Here is a 17784-nt window from a genome sequence, read left to right as displayed (position 1 = left end):
TTTCAAGATTAACTAGTTGCTTTGTTTTAATTAGTTTCTCTCTAAAGTTAGTATGATGTGCTGACTTTGTATATTCATTCTTCTTGTTCCACAGGCTATTATTAAAGACCGGGGACCTCGTGATCCTAGCCTCCTTCACTTACAGGCCACTCATAGGTCTCGTGATCCCATTTAGAGCGGATGGAGGATATTCATGGCTCGTAGGAAGGATCATACGAGGACTTACCACATTTGATGGAAGCTCTTCAGTCCTTCAATGTGGGCACGAAGGTGGATTGGTGCTTCAGGGAGGATGATGCAGAGCAACTAGAGGTATTATCTATCACTGTGTAACTTAATTCATTTTCATTAAGGATCAAGACGCCGTTATTCATTTTCTAATGTAATGTTTGTTATTTGGAACAGGAAGTGACATTTATGAGATTGTTCTGGGCTTTTAAGCCCTACATTGATGGCTTTGAGTATTGCAGACCCGTCATACTGATAGACGGGACTCATTTGTATGGACCATATCCGGGTGTTCTTCTGAGTGCAACAGCTGTAGATGGGTTTAGTCACATTCTACCATTGGCGTTTGCTATAGTGGAGTCGGAGAAAAACTCTAGCTGGGATTGGTTCATGGATAGGTTGAGGAGGTTGGTGGTTGGTCGGAGGCACGGGATATGTGTCATTTCTGATAAACATTTAGGGATCATGGCAGCTATGCAGAAGTCGGGATGGTGTGAGCCACTTGATCATCATCGGTACTGTGTGAGACATTTTGCCACAAACTTTGCCACCAAATTCAAGAAAGCTGGATTGAAGGATAGATTGGTTGAGTTGGCATATCAAGTCCAGCCTAAGAAATTTAAACTACTATGGGGGGAGTTGTTGGCACTAGAGCCCCGAGCAGTTACATGGTTTGAGGACAAACCAGTAAGGAACTGGTCACTGGCACATGACCACGAGCATCATCGTTTTGGCATCATGACTACCAACCACGCTGAGAGTTGGAACAAAGCAATTGTCGACGCTCGGAGGCTCCCGCTTACTTCATTGGTGCGAGTACTATTCCATAAGACGGTTGAGTACTTTGATCAACGTCGTCTTGAGATTGCATCACAAGTATCGAAAGGTCAGATTTTCACCAAATATGCATCCAATTTCTTGAACCGTGCTGTAAGACATTCCACGGGACATAGTGTGAAGATATTTGATCGGGGGACTTGGTTATTCCAAGTAGTTACAAGGAGAGATGAGTTGAAAGGAGGAAACACACACACGGTTCGTCTTATGGAGTCTAGTTGTACGTGTGGAAAATTGCAAACTTATAGAATCTCTTGTTCCCATGTAATTGCTTGTTGTTCACATGTGAAGATGAACTTCCATTCGTTTGTTGGAGATTGGTATGTAGAGAACCAGTCGAAGATTTATAATGGTATCTTTGAGCCAATTCCAAACAAGGGTGATCCTCGATATCCTACAGAGCTTGCTTTCCCGAGAGTTGTGCATGACCCTGATATTGGAGAAGAAGAAGGGGCGAAGAAAAACAACGAGATACGGGAACGAGATGGATTTCCAGAGCCCGGGAAAGCATGGAGGGACTTCATCGAGAGACAGTTGATTCTGTAGTTGTTTTTATTGTTGTAGTACTATTGTTCAAGTACAATTTGATATGGTTGTTTGAATTTGGCGAATATTGTATGAATGATTTATGATATAAATTAAATTTTATCTTGTTATGAATTAGTTTATATTGTTTATGTAATTTACATTGAATTTGGTAGTTTAAAACTTTCGGTTTTTAAGTTGAATTTTGTGTGAACTGGTTTTTAAGGTTGCAGAGCAGAAGGCTACTGTCTTTGGCACAAGTTTTAAATTAAAACGCTACTCTAGGTAGCGTTTTGTTTATTTCTTAAAGACAAAACGCTTCTTTCAGTAGCGTTTTATATTTAAAAATATTTAAAAATAAAAAACTTTATATTAATTAGCGTTTTTGATACTTAAAACGTAATTCTATGTAGCGTTTTAATTGTTTAAAACAATTAAGCAAACCAATTTCCTTTTACATAAGACGCTACTTTTAGTAGCGTTTCAAGGGTTTCAAAGACTGTTAGATTGAAAACGCTATTAAGTGTAGCGTTTTAGAGTTTTAAAAAAAATTATTTACACAAGACGTTACACGATGTAGCGTTTTTGTTGTTTTAACAAAAACGCTACACCAGAAGCGTCTCTATTGGGTAGTGAGGGCCATGTTTCGGGTATTTGGTTATTTGGGGGCATTTTCAACCTAAATTTGGTTATTTAGGGCCCAAACCCTGTCTTTTAGCCCAAGAGCATCTCGGAAGTGGGATCGCTAAGAAATTACCTAAAATTTGATGAACCTCGAAAACATTTTGCTTCAATGCTATTGGCTATATTGGTTGGTTATAATTTAAAAATAATATGTTATTAATATTTTAGATTGTTAAAATAGAATATATCAATTTAATATGTTAATAAATGATGTGCAATCTTCCTACAGATTTCTTGCAGATCTGTAGAGGTTGGACAAATTTAGGCATCCATAGGAGGTTGGCTAAAATTATAGACAACAGGGTATGGTTGGAGTTGAGTTTTTCAACCTTTTGGCTAAATTTTTTTATTTTTAGCATGCCAACTCACCTTTTAGCTAAGGGTTTTCAACGGTGGAGATGCTCTATGGAGTCACTTGTTCATCCCCTGTTTTTTTACTGTGTACGAGCTTCAAATTCTTGTACAAATACTTTATTCTTTTAATCCACATCTTTATTTTAAGTAAAAATCTTTTTTTTTTAAATTTGTCCAAACGACCCTTGTATATCAAAGATTAATATATAAAAATATTTGAATAAATCTGAAATAAATAATATTATTTAATAAGTCGGTTAAAATATTTTTCTGGTTTTACTCATTTGATTGAATGAGGCTATATGACACTTTTTTTCAATATTATAGGAATGAAATTTATTAACTATATACAGTATATGATTGTACTCCACAATAAACACCTTGAAAAATGATAGCACATAACACTATTATAACACTTCGGGGATGTTTGGTTCATGGTTAATGAGCCCGGTTAACGGGAATCAGAACCTCAATCTGTTGCATAAGTGTTTGGATTAGTTTTTAAAACAATGTTTAGAATTGGATATTCATGTTTTTATTTAAAAATCAAGGTTAGGCTGCTGATCAGTCACGCACTAACCCCGAGCCAGGTACATACCAAGCTCTATCACTGGATCCAAGGCACACATTGGCCTAATGACCACGAATCTGGTCTGACCACGAATCTGGTCTGACCACGAATCTGGTCCACATTTATAAAAAATCCAATTCTTTAACAATATAATGAATCAACAATATTTCAATAAATCAGAATCAATACCATTTGAACAGAAGCAAATTCTACCAAAACAGAATCATAATCCTCAAATCAGAATCATGATAACTAGTGGTGCAATAAATATCAGGATCAAAGGACAATTCAGAAGTAGGTTTAAATATCCTCACAATATGTTTGAAGAATGTCTTGAGGTTGAAAGAAAGATCAAGTATATGGTGAAGCTAATCTGAGGTTTTGTAGAGAAAACAATGTAAGTGAGAATAGCTTGAGGTTTCAAATATGTTTAACTTGTAGGAATTTCAAGTGTTAGGGTGTATATGTGTGAACATTCTTCAAAAGAGTAATATAGGTATTTGGTAAGACATTGTATAACTTGGTGAAGTATTGTAGCATATAGGCTTGTACTGTTTGGTCATTCAAGGATGGAAGAATATCAGAGCAAATGATTTGTGTTGTCAAGTCTCAAAGAAATGGGTATAAGTTTAATTGAAATCAAAATCAAGGTTCAGCTTGTAATTCAGGTGTTGAAAGGATTGAGTAAGATTTACCAATAATCAGGATCAATAGCACAATATATCAACAGAGGCATTTCCAAGTTTATCCAGAATAACCACATCATGTACAGAAGAGTAATTCAAGGAATTTACAGAAGTACAAGTTGAGAATAGAGCACTTGTCTTATCCTGAAGATTCACTTCTCTCTATAGCTTTCACTAAATAGAATCACTCCAATACTACTTGCTTTCCCTTTCTAAGCCTGTCCTTCTCTGATAATCACAATATTCGTCTATCAATACTCCATCTTATATCATTCTATTTGTTTGATAATCGAAACAAGCTTCTAGCTACCCTTCGTTTCACTTAAATCCGATATACGGTTCAAAAGATACTAATAAAACAATCATACAGTGTTCACATAAGTATTTCATATATCAATCAAGTAACACATAGCACATAACACATCAGTTACTCAATAAAATAACCTTTCAGAAAAGGTTTGGGGTTAAAATGATTTTTCTGGTATCTGTTATGAATTTTTAAACATTTTTCTGAATAAAAACGGGTAAAAGAACCAATTTATACTTAAATAAACGAGTTCGAATACTCAAGATAAGGTTCGAAATCATTTGAAATCAATTAACAAACCTTCAATATACTTTAGAATAATTTTCTAAAGCTTGAAACTATTTTTCTGGATTTTTAAAACAATTAAAACAATTAAATCTAATTAATAAATCAATTAAAATCAATTAATAAATAATTAAAACAATTAATCAATTAATATTTAAATTAATTGACTAATTATAATAATTAATTACTAATTAAAATTAATTAACAAATTAAATTAGATTTATTTTTGAATAAAGAAATAATTAAAAACTATTTTTGAAAATAATTAAATGATTTTCGAAATTAAAAGAAATTAAAATAAATCAGTTTTTAAAAGTTTAAAACTTCAAGGTTTAAACTGGAAGTTTTGAAACTTCAGGGTTTGAATTGCAAGTTTCGAAAACCTGGGGAGGGACTGAATTGAAATTTTGAAAAGTTAAGTATCACAACTTCACCACTTCCAAAAGTCCAGGGGGCAAACTGCAATTTTGCAGCCGCCGCCCCTGGCTTCGCCGGAGGTGGCGTTACCGGCAGCCAGAGGTGCCCATGAGGTGCAGATCACCTTCTCAGGCGACCCTGAGTCCATTCCAGGCGTCAAAACGCCCGTGTAAGTCCGGAATCGACCGGAATAGCTTGAAGAAACTCGTCGTCGCTGGCGAGTTTTCTTCTCGTCGATTCGCTCGATTCCGGCATCCCACATACGATTTAAACATGTGTACACCCTCCTGGAGACGTGACAAACATGATGGTATCCTCCAATTTCCCTTCTACCTCCTGGATTAAAAAGCCCTAATTTTCAATTGAAAACATTCATCGTACATAAACCCTAATTTCATGAATTCGAGAATTAAACTCAATTTTGAACATGTTATTGAACTCCAAATCATGCATATGATATACCAAAATGATCAGGAGAAGATTATCTACAACATGGAAGCATAAAATCACATCAAACACATCAAAATCAAAAAGCCCTAATTTAGCCCTAATTCATACGAAATTTCAAACTCAAATTACTCCCCAACGGTGAATCTATACCTGTTTTTGAGACTTGATATGGATTCTACGCGTCGATACCTTCGATTGGACTACTTGTATGCTTGATTCTGAGTCCGATAACGCCTTCAAAACTTCAATTGGACTTCAAGAACGCGAAGAACGAATAACCAGTTTCTCTCGATTCTCGTGTATTGAAATGATAATTATGAAAATTAAAATAGTAATTATCCTATTTATAATTACGAATAACTGGCCCCCATTTGGATCATATCAGATATAAAATACACTTCTTAATCATTAAGTATTAATAAAACTGATCCGTTCGGGACCGGCTTTAAAGATAAATACTAAATACACACATTACGAGAAACTTATGGGGCTCCGAGCTTTGTCTGGCACGAAGTACGAAAATATAATATTTGAGTCAAGATAATTTGGGGTGTCAAGATTATCCGGTGCTCGCAATTATTGATACGATAAATAATAGTAAAATATTCATAATATCGTTCCGAAAATCTTTCACGTAAATCCGTACACCAGATGGGAAAAGTTAAAACACGAAAGTTGTTCAGAATATCTCAAATAACAAACCGGCAAAATTTTCCCGAAAGCCCCCCGGGTTTAATTATCGAGTAAATGGGTTTAAAATCAATTTAATAATAATATTTTATAATATACTTAATCAAATCCTTAAATCAAATATCAAATCATATAATAATCCATAATTTACCAGGTAAGTGCCTAAATTCTCCATATTTTGATCTGATCATATAAAAATTATAATCTTACAAGTCATAACACACATAAGCAATCATTTAACAAGTCACTTAACATATAATTCACAATTAATTCACATAATATTCACAAAATATTTACATACTGGTATAAATAAACACATGTCGAAATCCCGGATATTACATCCTTCCCCCCTTAAAAGGATTCTGTCCTCAGAATCTGCTAAGAAAATAAGTGAGGATATTTCTCACACATATCACTTTCTAACTCCCAAGTTGACTCTTCAACTTTTGGGTTTCTCCACAATACTCTCACTATTTTCACCACTTTATTCCTTAACACTTTCTCCTTCCTATCTAGAATCTCTATTGGATTCTCAACATAAGACAAATCTGCCTGAAGTTCTACTGGCTCGTATTCTATCACATGCCTAGAATCTGGATGATACTTCTTAAGCATTGACACATGAAAGACATTATGAATATGCTCCATATGTGGGGGTAACGCTAATTCGTAAGCCACTTTACCAACGCGCCTCAATATCTCGAATGGTCCGACGTATCTGGGACTTAGCTTTCCTTTCTTGCCAAATCGGGATAGTCCTTTCCATGGCGAAATCTTCAGTAATACAGGTTCTCCTTCTTTAAATTCCATATCCTTCCTGGCTTGATCCGCGTACTTTCTCTGACGATTCTGCGCTGCAATTAATCTTCTTTGAATAGTTTCAATAACTTCCTTCGTCTGCTGGACTAACTCTGGCCCAAGTATTTTGCGTTCTCCTACTTCATCCCAACATACGGGTGAACGACATTTACGTCCATAAAGAGCTTCATAAGGAGGCATTCCGATGCTTGCATGATAACTGTTGTTGTATGAGAATTCCACTAACGGTAGATGTTCGTCCCAATTGCCTTTAAAATCGATGGCACAAACACGTAACATATCCTCGATCGTTTGAATAGTCCTTTCGCTCTGACCATCAGTTTGTGGATGATAAGCAGTGCTCATGTTCAATCTGGTGCCCAAGCATTCCTGAAAGCTCTTCCAAAATCTCGAATTGAATCGTGGATCTCGATCGGATACGATGGAGACTGGAACTCCGTGACGAACGACGATCTCCTTTAGTACATATGGACTAACTTGTCTAACGAGAATCTTTCGTTAATGGGAAGGAAATGAGCTGACTTAGTTAGTCTGTCTACAATAACCCATATGGCATCATGATTTGCCCTCGTTCTAGGTAATCCAACTATAAAATCCATCGCAATATGCTCCCATTCTGGAATCTCTAGGGGTTGTAATAATCCACTCGGTCGCTGGTGTTCTGCCTTCACTCTTTGACACGTATAACATTTATTTACCCACTCTGCAATCTCTCTCTTCATATCTGGCCACCAAAAATTTTCTTTCAAATCTCTATACATCTTAGTGCTCCCGGGGTGAATTGAATAAGCGGAACTATGTGCTTCACTTAAAATTTCATCCTTCAACTCCTGTACTGGTGGAATCCATACCCTAGAAGAAAATCTTAGAATACCCTGATCATATTTCTGTGTACAAAGTTCTTCCCCAACTAAATTATTAACATCCTGTTCCATTACGGTCTCTTGACATTTCCTTATCTTTTCTAGTAACTCTGGTTGAAAAATCATTGTATATAATCCAGCTTCTGAGGGTTCACTCACTCTAACTTCTATTTCCAGCTTTTCGAATTCTCTATATATTTCCTTGGGTAACGTCAACACATTCAGTCTTTCTTTCCTGCTCAAAGCATATGCCACTACATTTGCCTTTCCAGGGTGATAATTGATGGTGCAATCATAATCCTTTATCAATTCTAACCACCTTCTCTGCCTCATATTAAGCTCCTTCTGTGTAAAGATATACTTCAGACTCTTATGATCTGTGTAGATTTCACACTTTTCTCCATATAAATAATGTCTCCAAATCTTCAATGCAAACACTATGGCTGCTAGTTCTAAATCATGTGTAGGATACTTCTGCTCATGGGGTTTGAGTTGTCTGGATGCATATTCAATGACCTTGTCATGTTGCATCAACACACAACCCAATCCTTTATGAGAAGCATCACTATAAATTACAAAATTTCCTTGTTCATCTGGAAGTGATAATACTGGGGCTGATACTAACCTTTTCTTCAATTCCTGGAAACTTTCTTCACACTTTTCAGTCCACACAAACTTTTCTTCTTTCCGGGTAAGCCTCGTCATTGGTACAGCAATCCTTGAGAAATCTTGAACAAATCTTCTATAATAACCTGCCAAACCCAAGAAACTTCTAAATTCTGTTGGTGTCCTTGGCCTTTCCCAATTCATAATTGCCTCAATCTTGGAGGGATCTACTTTAATTCCTTCTTTACTGACTATATGACCTAGAAATTGAACCTCTTGTAACCAGAATTCACACTTTGAAAACTTAGCATACAATTTCTCTCTTCTCAATGTCTCTAGAGCCATCCTTAAGTGGGTTGCATGGTCCTCCGTGGTTTTGGAATAAATCAAAATATCATCTATGAATACAATCACAAATTTATCCAAATATGGTTTAAAGACTCTGTTCATTAAATCCATAAAAGCTGCGGGGGCATTGGTTAATCCAAAGGCCATCACTAAAAACTCATAGTGGCCATATCGGGTTCTAAAAGCTGTTTTAGGTATATCTTCTTGTTTAATCTTTAGCTGATGGTATCCCGATCTTAAATCAATCTTCGAAAAACATCTCGCTCCCTTCAATTGATCAAACAAATCATCTATACGGGGTAATGGGTATCTATTCTTAATAGTTAGCTTATTAAGTTCCCGATAATCAATACATAACCTCATACTACCATCCTTCTTCTTCACAAACAACACTGGTGCTCCCCACGGGGATACACTGGGCCTAATCACTCCCTTTTCTAACAAATCTTGTAACTGGGTTGCCAATTCCTTCATTTCCACTGGTGCCATTCTATATGGGGCTTTAGATACTGGTTCGGTTCCAGGTGCTAAATCTATTGCAAATTCAATTTCTCTATCTGGAGGTAATCCGGGTAACTCATCTGGAAATACATCTGGGAACTCGTTTACTACAGGAATATCTTCAAGCTTCACAAGTTCTCGACTCTGATCAGTTACATATGCTATATAAGCTTCACAACCTTGACGCAACAATCTCTTCGTTTGAATCATAGTCAAAAACTTCTTTACCTGTTTCTGCCCTCGAAATACTATCGTCTTCTCATTCGGTGTTTTTAACATCACTTTTTTACTACGACAATCTATCTGAGCATTATGCTTCGATAACCAATCCATCCCTAAAATAACATCAAACTCTCCCAACTTGAAAGGTATCAAGTCGGCACAAAACTTATTTCCTAAGATCTCAACTTCGCAATCCCTATAAACTTGGCTAACAGGGACACGTTCCTGATTAGCCAACTCTATATTCATAATTTCATTAAGCAATTCTGTAGGACAATTCAACTTAGGCACAAAATCTTCAGAAATAAACGATCTAGTAGCTCCAGAATCAATCAAAACCTTGGCACATAAAGAATTCACAGTAAGCGTACTTGCCACCACATCTGCATCCTGGACTGCATCCCTCATAGTCATGTTGTAGGTTCTTGCCTTGGGAACTTCTGGGACTACTGGAGTGGATCCCATAATTCTAAGTGTAGGGTTACCTGGAGCTGGTACTTTGCAATCCTTCACCATATGTCCTGGTTTTCCACACCTAAAACATGTTATCCCAGCTGCTGGAGTCCTATTGGGTTGGTTCCTTGCTGGTTGATCTCGAATCATTGGGGTCCGTGCTGGTGGGTTCTGCATTCCCTAGAATAGTGTCCCTTCTGATTACACTTATAACACACCACATTCAATCTATTACAGATTCCCCCGTGTCTCTTTCCACATATCTGGCACTCCGGCAGTGGAGGCCTTGGTTGATTTCCAATAGCTGGACGGTTACCTTGTCCACTACCACCTACATCTGGCTTCTTAAAAGTGGGATTTCTCCCCTGCTGAAATTTCCCTTTCTTCGGGTTGTTAAAGTTCTGAAACCTTCCCTGCTGAAACTGTCCCCCGTGATGCTCTGGCTTACGCTTCTTTCCCTCTTTTTCTTTCTGAGACATTTCGCTTTCCGTTTCCGCTATCATTGCCTTCTGAACTACAGCTGCATAAGTATCTAATTCCAATATGGCTAGTTTTCCCCTGATCCATGCTTTTAACCCCTGTTGGAATCTCTTAGCCCTTTTCCTGTCGGTATCTACATAGGTTGGAACAAACCTAGCCAACTCAGCAAACTTTTTCTCATACTCAGCCACTGACATATCCCCTTACTTCAATTCTAAAAACTGTAACTCCATTCGATCCTGGAGAAATTGAGGAAAGTATTTCTCCAAAAAAACTCTTTAAACCTATCCCAGGTAACATCCTCTGTCCCTTCCATTGCTCTCACAGACTCCCACCAATAGGTGGCCTCCTCCTTCAGATAATAACTAGCAAACTCAGTCTTCTGCTCATCTCTCACTTTAACTAACACAAATGCCTTTTCAATTTCCTTCAACCATACCCTAGCCTCAATAGGGTCCGCTGAACCCTTAAACTCTGGGGATTAACAGACTGAAAGTTTTTGAAAGTAACCTGGGGATTAGCCTGCCTTTCCTGCTGCTGAGTCAGGTTGGCAGTCTGTTGGGCCAAGATCTGAAGAATCTGGGCCATTGTAGGTTCTGGATTGTTGTTATTATTGTTGTCATCAGGGTTGGTTGCACGAGTTTGTCTTCTAGGAGGCATAGCTCTGTAAAGAAACAAGCAGTTTATTTAACCTCCAAAACTTTTAACAATTGTTTTTAGAAAACAGAATATTTCTTTTTGAAAACATTTTTGATCATTGAATTAAATAAATCGCATGCTTCTTCACATAACAGAGCAATAGTGAAAGAAACAGGGTGTAATGATATCACAAGGTTTATATGAAGTGCAGTATGTACAACAAGTGTGATATGTAAAGTAAGTAAGACGGGTGCAATAAAGTAAAAGACAGTATGAAAAGGAAAAGTTCTGATATATATAAAGAGCTGGGGGTACATCAGCGCAAGCGCTTGTCAAAAGTAAAACACAACAGCAACCTACACACTGGTCAGCACATCTTAGTCTATATAAGGTCAAAATCGGCTGACACTACACTACCACCACACACTACACACTACACACTAATATACATGGTACCTCCACTCTGTAACTACCACCGTCTAACTCCAAGGAAAAGTAGGACCTCCGAGCTTGTCCAACTCTCCCATGATCCATATAGCCCAGTCTGCTAGGTCGCCCTGACCCTCATTCACTGCAGTAAGCTTCGCCATCGCCATCATCCTAACATCAACAATCTTCTGCCTCAGCTCCCGCTCAGCTCTACTAGGGTCCATCATCTGTATAATACGCTCCAACTCTCTGATCTGCCCGAGTAAGTACCGACAGTCCATCCTCATCGCCTCAAACTCATGATATGGAACAGGGTGAGGTGCATCACGAAAAGAAGTGTGGATAGAAGAACCTCGGGTGGAACTAGGTGTGCTGGGTGGGGGTCCACGTATGAGAGGCCTAGCATGAGAGGTCGAGGGTATATCTCTGGGAGGAATGATAGGGTCTGACATCGTGAATATCTGTAAATCAATATAAAAGAACATATATAAGAATCTCTGATAGCACAAAGGCCTATTTCCCACTAATACTCACCTCTCAACGTTCTATCTACCTATCACACATTTCTAATCTTAATCCCTCTACCCAAACCCGACAATCTAGGCTTGTTTCATTGACTCATAACCTGTAGCTCTGATACCAACCTGTGACACCCTCCAAATCCGGGTCATAGACTTGGGGGTCACACATCAATATAAACCTGTAAACAATAATAATATATGCATTGACCCTAAACATCCACGGATCGCTCCAGGTTATAGTATGAAACAAGCCACAACTTAAGTTATATTACAATACGTCAAATCCCAATCCATATCTTACAACTTACAAACATAAAACGCAGTGCTTACACACAACGATACTCAAAAGTTTATAATATCAGCAACTCCTAGCAAGGCTTCCCAACACTCATCCTGATACCTTAGCTTGATGGCTAACCTGTGGGTCCTCGCTAACAGTAGTCTCTTTCTTCACTGGAAAAGAACATAAGGCATCGCAAGAGTGAGCTTACAGCTCAACAAGTAATATAAACAATAAACTGAAGTTCAACATTTATCAACAAGAATGAATCAAGGCATCAAATTCCCTTTTTAAAACAATGATTAGAATTGGATATTCATGTTTTTATTTAAAAACCAAGGTTAGGCTGCTGATCAGTCACGCACTAACCCCGAGCCAGGTACATACCAAGCTCTATCACTGGATCCAAGGCACACATTGGCCTAATGACCACGAATCTGGTCTGACCACGAATCTTGTCCACATTTATAAAACAATCCAATTCTTTAACAATATAATGAATCAACAATATTTCAATAAATCAGAATCAATACCATTTGAACAGAAGCAAATTCTACCAAAACAGAATCATAATCCTCAAATCAGAATCATGATAACTAGTGGTGCAATAAATATCAGGATCAAAGGACAATTCAGAAGTAGGTTTAAATATCCTCACAATATGTTTGAAGAATGTCTTGAGGTTGAAAGAAAGATCAAGTATATGGTGAAGCTAATCTGAGGTTTTGTAGAGAAAACAATGTAAGTGAGAATAGCTTGAGGTTTCAAATATGTTTAACTTGTAGGAATTTCAAGTGTTAGGGTGTATATGTGTGAACATTCTTCAAAAGAGTAATATAGGTATTTGGTAAGACATTGTATAACTTGGTGAAGTATTGTAGCATATAGGCTTGTACTGTTTGGTCATTCAAGGATGGAAGAATATCAGAGCAAATGATTTGTGTTGTCAAGTCTCAAAGAAATGGGTATAAGTTTAATTGAAATCAAAATCAAGGTTCAGCTTGTAATTCAGGTGTTGAAAGGATTGAGTAAGATTTACCAATAATCAGGATCAATAGCACAATATATCAACAGAGGCATTTCCAAGTTTATCCAGAATAACCACATCATGTACAGAAGAGTAATTCAAGGAATTTACAGAAGTACAAGTTGAGAATAGAGCACTTGTCTTATCCTGAAGATTCACTTCTCTCTATAGCTTTCACTAAATAGAATCACTCCAATACTACTTGCTTTCCCTTTCTAAGCCTGTCCTTCTCTGATAATCACAATATTCGTCTATCAATACTCCATCTTATATCATTCTATTTGTTTGATAATCGAAACAAGCTTCTAGCTACCCTTCGTTTCACTTAAATCCGATATACGGTTCAAAAGATACTAATAAAACAATCATACAGTGTTCACATAAGTATTTCATATATCAATCAAGTAACACATAGCACATAACACATCAGTTACTCAATAAAATAACCTTTCAGAAAAGGTTTGGGGTTAAAATGATTTTTCTGGTATCTGTTATGAATTTTTAAACATTTTTCTGAATAAAAACGGGTAAAAGAACCAATTTATACTTAAATAAACGAGTTCGAATACTCAAGATAAGGTTCGAAATCATTTGAAATCAATTAACAAACCTTCAATATACTTTAGAATAATTTTCTAAAGCTTGAAACTATTTTTATGGATTTTTAAAACAATTAAAACAATTAAATCTAATTAATAAATCAATTAAAATCAATTAATAAATAATTAAAACAATTAATCAATTAATATTTAAATTAATTGACTAATTATAATAATTAATTACTAATTAAAATTAATTAACAAATTAAATTAGATTTATTTTTGAATAAAGAAATAATTAAAAACTATTTTTGAAAATAATTAAATGATTTTCGAAATTAAAAGAAATTAAAATAAATCAGTTTTTAAAAGTTTAAAACTTCAAGGTTTAAACTGGAAGTTTTGAGACTTCAGGGTTTGAATTGCAAGTTTCGAAAACCTGGGGAGGGACTGAATTGAAATTTTGAAAAGTTAAGTATCACAACTTCACCACCTCCAAAAGTCCAGGGGGCAAACTGCAATTTTGCAGCCGCCGCCCCTGGCTTCGCCGGAGGTGGCGTTACCGGCAGCCAGAGGTGCCCAGGAGGTGCAGATCACCTCCTCAGGCGACCCTGAGTCCATTCCAGGCGTCAAAACGCCCGTGTAAGTCCGGAATCGACCGGAATAGCTTGAAGAAACTCGCCGTCGCCGGCGAGTTTTCTTCTCGTCGATTCGCTCGATTCCGGCATCCCACATACGATTTAAACATGTGTACACCCTCCTGGAGACGTGACAAACATGATGGTATCCTCCAATTTCCCTTCTACCTCCTGGATTAAAAAGCCCTAATTTTCAATTGAAAACATTCATCGTACATAAACCCTAATTTCATGAATTCGAGAATTAAACTCAATTTTGAACATGTTATTGAACTCCAAATCATGCATATGATATACCAAAATGATCAGGAGAAGATTATCTACAACATGGAAGCATAAAATCACATCAAACACATCAAAATCAAAAAGCCCTAATTTAGCCCTAATTCATACGAAATTTCAAACTCAAATTACTCCCCAACGGTGAATCTATACCTGTTTTTGAGACTTGATATGGATTCTACGCGTCGATACCTTCGATTGGACTACTTGTATGCTTGATTCTGAGTCCGATAACGCCTTCAAAACTTCAATTGGACTTCAAGAACGCGAAGAACGAATAACCAGTTTCTCTCGATTCTCGTGTATTGAAATGATAATTATGAAAATTAAAATAGTAATTATCCTATTTATAATTACGAATAACTGGCCCCCATTTGGATCATATCGGATATAAAATACACTTCTTAATCATTAAGTATTAATAAAACTGATCCGTTCGGGACCGACTTTAAAGATAAATACTAAATACACACATTACGAGAAACTTATGGGGCTCCGAGCTTTGTCTGGCACGAAGTACGAAAATATAATATTTGAGTCAAGATAATTTGGGGTGTCAAGATTATCCGGTGCTCGCAATTATTGATACGATAAATAATAGTAAAATATTCATAATATCGTTCCGAAAATCTTTCACGTAAATCCGTACACCAGATGGGAAAAGTTAAAACACGAAAGTTGTTCAGAATATCTCAAATAACAAACCGGCAAAATTTTCCCGAAAGCCCCCCGCGGTTTAATTATCGAGTAAACGGGTTTAAAATCAATTTAATAATAATATTTTATAATATACTTAATCAAATCCTTAAATCAAATATCAAATCATATAATAATCCATAATTTACCAGGTAAGTGCCTAAATTCTCCATATTTTGATCTGATCATATAAAAATTATAATCTTACAAGTCATAACACACATAGGCAATCATTTAACAAGTCACTTAACATATAATTCACAATTAATTCACATAATATTTACAAAATATTTACATACTGGTATAAATAAACACATGTCGAAATCCCGGATATTACAAAAATTATTAATATGAAATATTATAGAATTCATAATGAAATCTAGATGAGAATCCACATAGAATCATGAAACATTAATGGCGAATTCGTTAAAGAGGCTACATGTTTATGCGCCTGCATATCATATACAATCGATTTACAATCTATGAGTATTAGGCTAATTTCCTCTTAACCTTGTTTCTCTTCTGCAGAAAAAATGCTAATGGATGTAGAGCAACAGAGGGAAAATAAATCTTACTTGCAGTAAATACATATCACGTGACAGAGCTATGTCATCGAGGGGAAAACATGACCCTCTAGAAGAACCACCCCTAAAACTAATAGAGAGGAAGTCACGAAAACATAATGAGGAATACATTTATGGTTCCTTACACAGATAGTTAACGATTACAGAGGCTAGCTTGAGCTTTCAGTAGGCTAGTTGACTTGTCGACATGTAGTAGAACTAAATTCGATACGTCTTAGAATATTTTTAACTCCACAACCATGGACAAGCATAAATCATAAATCTTAGGATTGTCAAAATAACTTAGTCTTGTTATTTGGAAGGTATGTCTTGGTCGATAGACATGGAAATAACCCATAAACATCAAACCTATTTCAAATACTATCTTATTTGCTAACAAAGCACATTCATTCGTATTTCTAAGCAAAATTTCATGCAAAGTACATGAACATATTCAGAAAACTTGGAAACTTAAGACATAATTAGCATTTAAAGAGGTATTAAACAACTTACACATAATTACTCGTTGCTCAAAGCCTTCAAGTGAGAGAATCTCACTGAATTGAACAACTAATATATATTTTCTGATGACACAAGAGAGTGGTGGTTCTTCCCTGCTATCATAAAAGAAGGATCCAACAGAATAATCTAATGTAACAAAATTTCCATCCCCCAAATAAATAAGAACATAATCTATCTTTGTATTGGGATCTATATTAAAAAATATATTCCAAGGGAGGTCTCCATCAACTCATCCAACGCCCATAGACTCAGCATCGATTCCTCCTCAACAGATCTCAGATCATAGAAATGAAACCTTCAAAATTCAAAACCCCTCATATTCTTTCACCAGATTCGGGATACTGATTTATTTAATTTACACGATGATGTGTTTAAAACACATCGGTATCCCGACTCTGGTGAAAGAATATCAAAGGTTTTGGATTTTGAAGGTTCTATTGCTATGATCTGAGATTTAGTGGGAAGGAATCGATGTTGAGTCTATGGATGTTGGATGATGCTGATGGAAACCTCCCTTGGAATAAAAATTTTAATATAGAGCCCAATACAAAGATAGATTATGTTCTTATTTATTTGGGCGATGGAAAGTTTGTTGAATGAAATTATTTTGTTGGATCCTTCTTTTATGATAGGAAGGAAGAACCATCACTCCCTTGTGTCATTAGAAAAAATATATATATTCAATTCAGTGGGAGCCTTCTCTTACTTGAAGGCTTTGTGCGATGAGCGTAATTATATGGTAAGTTGTTTGATGCATCTTTTAAGTGCTAATTATGTCTTAAGTTTCCAAGTTTTCTAAATATGTTCATGTACATTGCATGAAAACTTTACTTAGATATACTGAAGAATGTGATGTGTTAGCGGATATGATGATTTTCTGAAATAAGTTTGATATATATGGTTTATTTCCGTGTCTACGTGATGGAATAATATATGGACAAGTTAAATTTGAGCCTCTTAAAAGGGGGAAAAAGTTGGGGTCCAATGTTCAGGCCTTGAGCATTTCTCTGATTTTGATAGAGGCACTTGAGACAACGATGGAGTCACGTGGAACTAAGTGCTCCTTAAAAGATTCTTGTATAAATTTCATATGTGTATGATATGTAACCACTAACAACTACTTGATGTGAGTTTGCTTGCTACTTTAAAAGTTTCAATATTTAAAAGGCTCCATAGTTGATTCTTACAAGCTTTACCAATTTTTAACCATTTAATACTTAGTATAACAAAAAAATTTAATGAAAATTAAAAAAAACTAAAGAATTACAAAACTAAAATGGATGGCATAATAAATAAACATAATGGTACATTCATACCGTGCG

General features: G+C 36.1%; 1 protein-coding gene across 1 annotated transcript; it reads left to right on the top strand.

Annotated features, from left to right (window-relative positions):
* The first annotated feature begins 234 nt into the window (after nt 1–234).
* Nucleotides 235–1611, top strand: LOC108201374 (uncharacterized). The gene is made up of 2 exons (XM_017369666.1): nt 235–312; nt 406–1611. The coding sequence occupies exons 1-2, from the start codon at nt 235–237 to the stop codon at nt 1609–1611; spliced, it is 1284 nt and encodes a 427-aa protein (XP_017225155.1).
* The last annotated feature ends 16173 nt before the right edge of the window (nt 1612–17784 follow it).

Source organism: Daucus carota, chromosome 9, assembly GCF_001625215.2.
Source record: "Daucus carota subsp. sativus chromosome 9, DH1 v3.0, whole genome shotgun sequence".
In the NCBI taxonomy this organism is placed as follows: domain Eukaryota; kingdom Viridiplantae; phylum Streptophyta; class Magnoliopsida; order Apiales; family Apiaceae; genus Daucus; species Daucus carota.
This window is presented reverse-complemented; position numbering and strand designations above follow the sequence as displayed.